Genomic DNA, 9,283 nt, shown 5'->3' on the forward strand with positions numbered 1-9,283 from the left:
GCCAGGTACAGTTTTTACATTTTGTATCCCACTGATCTGCATCCGGATCTTAACCAGAATTGAATTCGCTTGTTCTTGTCACCTATCCAACTCATTGACCAAGTATTGTTGTAATCCGTCCACAACTTTGAGATATTGTGCTATATGTCGTTTTACGCCCCATCTCTCAATGGTGAAGAATAACTTGGAATTTTTTTTTAATTCTCGTATCTGGATCCTGTGATCTTCATTAAAATGGAATAAATTCATCCTCGTCACTCACCCAACCTGTCGACCAAGTTTCATCTTAATCCGGCAATCACTTTTTGAGATATCCTTCTCACAGACAGACAGTCGTGAAAATGTAACCTTCGTCCACCTTTGTTGGTGTAGGTAATTAAGTTTGAACGTGACCATTACATGTTTATGTAGGCATCTTGCCTTTGTGTTGGAATCCATGAGCTTTTTCATCCATCCAATGACGGTTGCTTCGGTGTTGCTGTGCATGTAATAACGCGAAACATGTTTGTCATTTACCACCCTCCTTCCCATTTAGCCCCCGTTTTACTGCCGCGACATTCCAATCATGTATGACAACATCTTGCACAAGCCTGTGCAGCTTCGCCCCCCAGCCTCGCCGGCCGCCTGTGATGCAATGAAATGCATGTTGTGGAAGGACAAGTCGAGCAGGCTTGGAGCGCAGCGTGACTTTGTACGTAAATGGGAACAATTGGGGAAATGCCCCTAGTAAATGCCCCCCCCCCCCACCCCCCTCCGCATCCCACTCTATTTTAAAGCAATATGGGTCTTTTGAAATAATTTAATCTGCGCCAGAATGCTCAGCTCAGCACGCATGCGCAGAAACTCCTAGAAAAAGCGATTTTCGGGGCATGTAAACTGCTACCGTGTGTGTGCGGTAATGATTGTTACCTAAATGGCTCCGAGGTTTTAAAATAAGCCGGAAATACGTGGAAAATCACCTTAGAGAAAGCTGGGGTGTGTGTGCCATTATTACACAAGTAAAGAGCTGGAGGGAGACACCTCATTTGGTTTTGGTGCTTCTGAATACTGATGGTAAGATCTTACCTGGGGCTTGTGAATGCACAGGATAAGTGTAAAATCAACTTTTAAAATGATATTTACTATTTATCATGTCAATTATTAATCATGTTACCTTTACGGTCTGGAGAGGGTGGCACTGATAGAGAGACAACAACAGAGGCTGCATGTTTGCGATAACAACTGAGTCAGGAGGATTGTGGGAGTGAAGAGGTTGGATAGAAGGAGAATGGATGAACTGAGGGAGGAGATTGGTGTGCAGATTAGCTTGACGGGGAGATTGGTGAAATGCCATCTCAGATGGGTTGGACACTTGGTGCGGATGGGGGAAGAGAGAATCACAAAGAGAGCGGATAGGTTGATGGAACATGGCAAGAGGAAAAGAGGTAGACCATGGTTGTGATGGGAGGATTGTGTGAAGATGAATGTCAGTAAGGTGTGGGTGGTTGGAGAGTGGAGAGAGTTGGCTGAGGACAGAGGGGGGGGGGGGGGGGTGGAGGAGTATCGTGGTAAAGGCAGGGCAGGAGCTTGGTGCCATGGGACAACATGTTGGGAAGGGGATCGTACATTTGATTTTTGCATCTATTGCTAAAAGGACAAGCATCCATCCATCCATCCGTCTGTATGTATGTATGTATATATGTATGTGTGTGTGAGTGACTGCTGCTGCTCACTTGTATTAACATGAAATTTTAGGGATTAGACACCTCACATCCACTGATATTTCTCATATATTCATACATTTCCGCGAGTCTGATTTCCATCCAGCAACACATCAATTATGGTTAACCATTTTGAATTTGCCACTCTTTCTTTTAAATGCTGCAAATTATGTTTAAAAGACTGGCAATGGTACCTGCCCTATGTGCGGGGCTTCAATTTGGGAGGCTTAAATGAAAAGGCAAAATATTAGAAATTGAAGGCTTTTTTATTTTAAACGATTTATATAAACATCCGTTAAATAATATCACACGCAAAACATAAAAATCTAAACAGTATTTGTAGAATTTCAATAAAAGCCACATCACTGTTCATATCGGTAAATATTATTCCATCGTGTTTGGAAAAAAATTGGAAAAACAGTATAGCCTATTTTACTCCAGGGGATCCTAGGATTACCCACCCAAAATTTCATTGTGATCAGTTCAGCCATTTTTGCAGTACCTGGGAACAGACAGACGGATAGACATTTGGTGAATTAAAAAGACTAGTGAGGTACCCGTGCTCCGCACGGGTGTGAGGCCAGAAGCAAACATACAATGCAGAAACGGCGAATGCTAAAGCATGAAACCAATAAATTCCACATTCCTGTAGCACCTTCAGTCACATGTCAGACATGGACAGCAAGTTCGTGAAGGACTTCCATGAAAAACATACCCGTTCCCAAACAAACGGGTACGTTTGTTCCATACCCAGTCAATGGCGAATCTGCATATGGCGATCCGCGAATTTCACGTTTAGAAAGTAGAAACCGTCACGGCATTTCATCATTCACTTGAACTCGATATCTCTTTTTTCATTCCAAACAGCATAACTCCAATCACAAATTAAATAGCATTAATATAAAAAATAAACTTTTAACAACATTCGTGACATAAACAAATATTTAAATCCTGATGTGAAGTTCCGTACGGTTGGGTGAATACAATTACGAATTCAAAACCGTAATTGTATTCACTCAATTCCAATCATCAATTGATACTTTAACAAAATACTGTTTTAAATGACGGTTGCATTGGGATATTATCAAACCAGCTCATTGCCGTAATCTGTCCACTTCCGCATTCGCGGCATTCGCAGCAGGTTCATAATGCATCAGGATTTTCCTCAATTCCGCAATGAAATGTTCATGAAATGCTGTTCAGCCGTTTTTAATTTTCATGTCATGTTCTTTTGGTGAATTATCGTAGGATTTTACTGCAGGGGTTCGAGGAAATCGTTGCGATCGGTGCAGCCGTTTTTGTGGTACCCGGGACAATAACGTTATGCGGGAGTCCAAACCTGAAAATGCTGGAGACCAAATCTGAAATTGGAAAAACAATATAGCCTATTTTACTCCAGGGGTCCCAGGATTACCCACCCAAAATGTCGTTGCGATCGGTTCAGCCATTTTTGCAGTACCTGGGAACAGATGGACAGACGGACAGACATTTGGTGAATTATAGTAAGATTATTTGAACTTGAGAGTTCATAGAACACGTTACCCCACATAGTGTTCAAATATATTCTTAAATTGAATTAAAATAATGATTTTAAAGTTCATTTAAAAAATATTCTGGACGTTTAATGCTATTTAAGCAGTCTTATATCACCCGTTATTTATACACCCCCCTATTTAACAAGTCCAAGTACTGAAAATTTGGAGGTTCTTGGAAGTGACAAGAAGGCGATTTGTGTTCAAATATATAATTCAATTCAAATAAAATAAAGATTGTAAAGGTCGTATAAATAAATTAATTCCAGGTTTTCCTGCCGTTTTGTCCCTGTTGATGAAGTGTCTATTACACCACCATAGCACTTTACATTAGTTATTCATGCCCATTGTTTGTGTCCTTTATAACGTCCTTAAAAAAGTAAGTTTTTGCCCCCCGCCCCCCCCAACCCCATTGGAGGAAGACCCTCTCGTGAGCAGGCCGTTGGTGCTCCTATGTTTGGCAGCGAGTGCTCCGGAAGCCCAGAGAGCTCAGATGGCAGAGCACTGGTACGGTCCACCAGAGACCTTGGTTCGATTCCTGGTCCGGGCATGGAATTTCCCCACATACCGTCACGTGAAAAAGTAAGTACACCCCATGTAAAGTTTTGACTTTTTCAACATATTTCAACACACAGCTATTTGATATTCATTTCAACAATATTGATAGATAAAGGTGCGATAATATAACAAATATCATGAAACATTTACATTTTGTAGTCCATTGTATAATTTAAATAAACATAAATGCAAATTTCGCATGTGGAAAAAGTAAGTACACCCTTGGCTCTAATAGGTGGTATTGCCCCCTTTGGCAGAAACAACCTCAAGTCGGCGTTTCTTATAACTGTCTACCAGTCTCTGACATCGACTGGGATAAATTTTTGCCCACTCCACCATGCAGAATTCTTTCAGCTGTACGATGTTTGAGGAGTTTCTTGCATGCACAGCTCGTTTCAAATCCCCCCACAACATCTCGATGGGATTTAGATCCGGGCTTTGACTTGGCCATTCCAGGACCCTCCATTTCTTTCTTTTCAGCCATTCCTTGGTGGATTTACTGGTATGTTTAGGGTCATTGTCATGTTGCAAGGTTCACCTTCGGTTGAGCATCAACTTTCCGACAGATAGCCTCACATTATCCTCAAGCACCCTCTGGTACAATGAAGAATTCATAGTGGATTCTATGATGGTGACCTGCGCAGGCCCCGATGCAGCAAAGCTGCCCCAAACCATAATATTTCCACCACCATGCTTTACAGTTGGTATCAGGTTATTGTGGTCAAATGCTGTCTTTGGTTTTCGTCTTGCCCTGATGTTCTTTCTGGACAGCAAAGCTTTCCCCCTGGCACACCTCCCATGTAGATCAAATTTGTGCAGCCTCTTTCTAATGGTAGACTCGTGCACTTTGACCTCAACAGTGGCAAGAGCTACCTGTAGGTCCCGTGATGACATTCTGGGGTTCTTCGAGACTTCTTTCAGCATCTTGCAGTCTGCTCTCGGGCTGAACTTGCTGGGGCGGCCTGGCCTGAACAAGTTGGCAGTTGTTTGGAATCTTCTCCACTTGCAGATGATCTTCTGGACAGTCGAATGATTGATTTCAAATTGTTTGGAGATCTTTTTAAATCCCTTCCCAGACTCGCAGGCATCTATAACCTTCTTTCTGAAGGCCTCAGAGAGCTCTTTTGATCTAGGCATGGTGACGCCGCACACTTCAACAACAAAGAGCAAACCAAACGAAATGTCTGAGGTTTAAATAAGACAGGTTCCTCCAAGATCTTCTCTAACGATGTTCTAATCATTTGCACCTGAGCTAGTGCACCTGATTCTAATTTTAGGTATTTGAAGTCGTGATAAATGTCGGGGTGTACTTACTTTTTCCACATGCAAAATTTGCATTTATGTTTATTTAAATTATACAATGGACTACAAAATGTAAATGTTTCATGATATTTGTTCTATTATATCACCTTTATCTTTCAATATTGTTGAAATGAAGATCAAATAGCTGTATGTTGAAATATGTTGAGGAAGTCAAAACTTTACATGGGGTGTACTTACTTTTTCACGTGACTGTACGTCAATTAATGAAATTGTTCCTCGATCATAAACTGACATTTGTGGACAGACGGGCAGACAGACATCAACCAATTGCTTAACCCTGCTTTTAGCTTTGTGTGCGCGGTGTAATTAGATTTAACGCTAGCGACGGCAGGTTAAAGGTGGCTGCACAAGCAAAAGCGCGTTGCTTAAAACGCACACACAGCGCATGCGCGAAGGCCTCGTAAGCATTCAGAAGTCATTTCAAAAGTCCCATATTCCTCAAATTCTTTTTTTTTAAAGGGTTTTGTTACCACTTCTGCTTTTGCAGGGATAAAACTTATTACTTAAGTACCATGCACCTTTGGAAGAGAGAGATCTACGGTACACACAGAATTAACTGAATTTCCATCTTTGCATGACCCTTGACCACAGGAAGAAATAAAAAGTCACAAATTCTTTGAATCCATTGCCTGGGAAGAATTAGACGCGAAGTGCATCCTTGTTCCCTTCCGCCCAACCGTGGTGAGCATTTCATTCATTCCTTGCGGGCTGACACTTTAATCGCATTGCAATCGTTTTGTGACGTTTGACTTGGTCGTTGCTTCTCATGTATACATTTAACATGTAAAAGATAATAGAGTACGCTCCTGTGATGTTTTTCCAAAATTTCAGTCGTTTATAATTGCAACTCACGAAGCCGTTTTTACTCACTGTAGCTGCTGGTGATGTTTACATGTTTTAATTTGTTCTGGGTTATACTCATAGTTCAATACACAAGTGATATGTGATAACATGGATAACATAGCCAAGTGGCCAACTTGGTCAAAGCCTCGCTGAATGGTTTTATCGCGGAGTCATCCAGCAATGAGATACGGGATTAAAACCATGTTGGTAAATCAAGTCGAGTTTGTCCGACCTGGTGTTGATTACTTGCTTTCGTCTCCGAAATGAAATGCTAATTACCAAATCGCTGTCGCGCTCCGTGCTCGTCTAAGGGGTTGTTGTGCCATGCTGCATTGCCGGGGTGAATCAAATTTGCCAAGCTTGTTGCGCCAGTGTTTGGGTGCCAACAGTGGCTCCAGCTGGGAATCTTGTATGTGTATTACATGTGGGACAATGATCTGGAACACGGTTGTCAAATCAACAAACAATATTTGGAATGTGTTTTTTGGGCACATAGATTCCCTCATCATCATGTCAGGTTTCAGCCTGCTGCAGGACGAAGGCCTTCTTCTACTCATGTTGGGGTATCGGTACACTCACCATACTTTCCAAGTGCGGTTTGGTGAAAGTTTAAAGAGCAATTTGTAATTTTTTCAGGGTGCCAGACACCCAGGAGCGTTTAAGGTCCACCAACTTATGCTTACAGTTGGGACACCCAGTTTAATGTCTCTCTGAGGAATGGCACATCCACTGATGAATCATTCCACTGGTGAAACACCAGGATGACAGTTTATAGCTGGGTCAGGTTCGAACCTGGGCTAGACAGGTCAAAAGTGAGTGTGTATGCCTCTAAGCTTTCCTGCCAATCCTGTCACTATGCAGTCCACTCCAAAACAACTCTGTTCACTTCTTGAGACAGGTACTTACAAAATGTTGTAGTTACGAGTCATAATTAAATTTGTTCTCTCAGTAGTTGTAACAGGAGGCTTAGTGGTTAGGGTGCGGCTTGGGATCCTGGGTTCGAATCCTGATTGATCGCTGAATTAACACCAGGGGGGTTGACTCAACCTGTCATCCTTCCGAGGTCGGCAAATCGAGTACCAGTTCACTGGTAACTCCCTGTGTGTCACAAGAGGCGACTAACAGGGTTAGTGGCAGGAAGGGCATCCAGCCATAAAACATTGCTTCAAAAAGGGGACCAGGGTGCCCAAAAAGGTCAACCCCTGGTCTGCAGGGGAAAATGGCCTCTGAAGGTGGTTTCGTTGTTGTAACAGGTAATGTTTGTCTTTTCTTTCAGGATGGACCGGATGACCTGCAAAACTTTGATATTGAATTCCTGGAACAGCCCGTTACGGCATCCGTGTGCTGCGATTCCGAGTCCCGGCTCAGTGTCAGCGTCATGGAGGCCGACGATGCGTTTCTGGGATTTTCTTACGCTCCGCCTATTCCCGACGATTTTCGCTAAGCAGAAAGCAAAAGGGGCAGAACCTGAGATCATGCTTAATTCTGTACTATATTTTGGGGTCTGCTGCTCAACTATCTTCGGGGAATCGTGTTTACATATTGAGCCTCCCGAGGGACCAGAATCATTGAGAAGCTACACAAGTTGTTTCGATTATATGCATGGTTGTTGGTTTGTCTCTACGGCACTGCTGTTCACACCTCTGAGATCTCAGGCCTTTCCCGAGTCTCATGTAAAAACGTCTTTTGGAGCTTCCCTTCTGCATGCTCACTGTAAAAATGGATCGATGCCCTGTGTAATCACTTAACGAGGACCATGATGGGGAACCGGTGGTCCATCAGCAAGTCGTTGCCACTTAAGGCAGCTTGTGCATCCAGAACTGGAACTTATCTCCAAATCCTTATAGTCCTGTCCCGGTCCCTTTGAGTCTTCGCGTAATTTTGAGCATCTTCCATCTTTCGGCACGTTCTTATGAAGACGTAGACTGTGATGGCGTTTGAAACTCGACCTGCTTTCTAACGGCGGAAGTTAACCAAGGCTTTTAGCATGGCACAGCCTCCACAAGAGGTGGCGATGCCCAACCAAAGCTCGATGTCTTCGGAAGCTCACGGTGCAATCTGCTGGCGGAAATGTGGCATCGGTGCTTTTCTTGTAGAAATAGGTGCTGGGCGAACAAAAAAAAAGGATGTCATAAAAAACTTTCGAAATACCAGCAGCAGACAGATACTCCACAAGACATTTAGTGTGCAAGTCTGGATTTCATTTGGGGTTTTAAAGTTGTTTTTAGTAGAGAGTTTGTGAGTGAGTGGCTAACTCTTCAATGTGCCACCAAATGCATTAATACCTCGGTTATGAGTCTGCAGCTTATTTACCATGAAGTCGTTAACTATTCCAGCACGTGAAACAAACAAGAACTACCTATCCAGTTTGCCAGCCCAAGTAGTCAGAGATCATGAAAGGCTCATTATAACTCGCAGGGTAAATTGGTCATTGATGATGGACGCTCCTGAATGTTATGTACAATCGCCAATATATTTTTGATATCAGTACTGTTTGTACTCCACAGTAACGCACATTTGACAAGTTTGCACTGATATTAAGGTAATCCCCCAGCCGATTTCATTGCAAAACTTCTTCCCCACTGGAACAACTACGTTCCTCTAATGAATGCTACTTCAGCGACATTTTACACAAACTTTGCACTTTTGTTGACGGCACACTTACCCAAGGCTGCAACGTACTCCATGGATACAGAGGAATGTACTGTATACCTTAAAAAAAACAAAAAAACAATTTAATCCCCTGTTTGTATAAAATTTAAAACAAGCTTGGGAGAAAATGTTTTTTGTCATTTTTACAAAACACGTTTTGTACCTCCAAAGTTGATACTAGTCATTAGTTTGTTTCAACAGGACTGGATGCAATATTCCACAGGATGGCATGGAGGGAGTGCTCTTGCCTCTGAGCTGTCGGGTTGGGGATTGGACCGAAATAAACGGTCCAATCAGCGCAAGAGGTCACATCAAAGTGTGCCGTCCCAAGGATGTACGTTAAGCCGGGTGTCCTGTCTGCCAGCAATAGGTGGACATTAAATATCCCATGGGGTGCTAGCGCTTACCCTTAAATGCCAACATGGTGGCCAAATGATGCGAGTTAATGGGACAGATGACGATACGATGCTGTGTTTTTGCCCGTTTGTTCAACTCCTCTTTTCCACTTGTTACAGTTTAGCAATAAGTTGAGCAATTACTACTTTTTACACATTTTCACAGGGTAGTTTAAAATACTTATTTAACGATTTTATTAAATAACCCTTCTGGTAGCTTTCGGTACATTGAACATACCTGTAACACTTTGCTCATTAAATGCATCTCATCAACCCTGTA

The 9,283-nt window shown here is 42.6% G+C and overlaps 1 protein-coding gene across 7 annotated transcripts in view; it reads left to right on the top strand.

The window, feature by feature from the left end:
* SGK3 (serum/glucocorticoid regulated kinase family member 3) overlaps nt 1-9,283 on the top strand; it is a 96,192-nt gene extending 86,909 nt beyond the window's left edge. For 6 of the 7 annotated variants that reach the window (XM_078786703.1, XM_068130683.2, XM_068130685.2 and 3 more), the window contains 3 exons: nt 536-691; nt 5,705-5,794; nt 7,233-9,283. In XM_078786703.1, the coding sequence (XP_078642829.1) occupies nt 536-691; nt 5,705-5,794; nt 7,233-7,400 (414 nt within the window). In that variant the 3' untranslated portion in view covers nt 7,401-9,283. Of the gene's footprint in view, nt 1-535; nt 692-3,654; nt 3,740-5,704; nt 5,795-7,232 lie in introns of all 7 variants that reach the window. The other variant, XR_010986350.2, reaches the window with a different exon arrangement.

Source organism: Myxine glutinosa, chromosome 11, assembly GCF_964187855.1.
Source record: "Myxine glutinosa chromosome 11, kmMyxGlut1.1, whole genome shotgun sequence".
In the NCBI taxonomy this organism is placed as follows: domain Eukaryota; kingdom Metazoa; phylum Chordata; class Myxini; order Myxiniformes; family Myxinidae; genus Myxine; species Myxine glutinosa.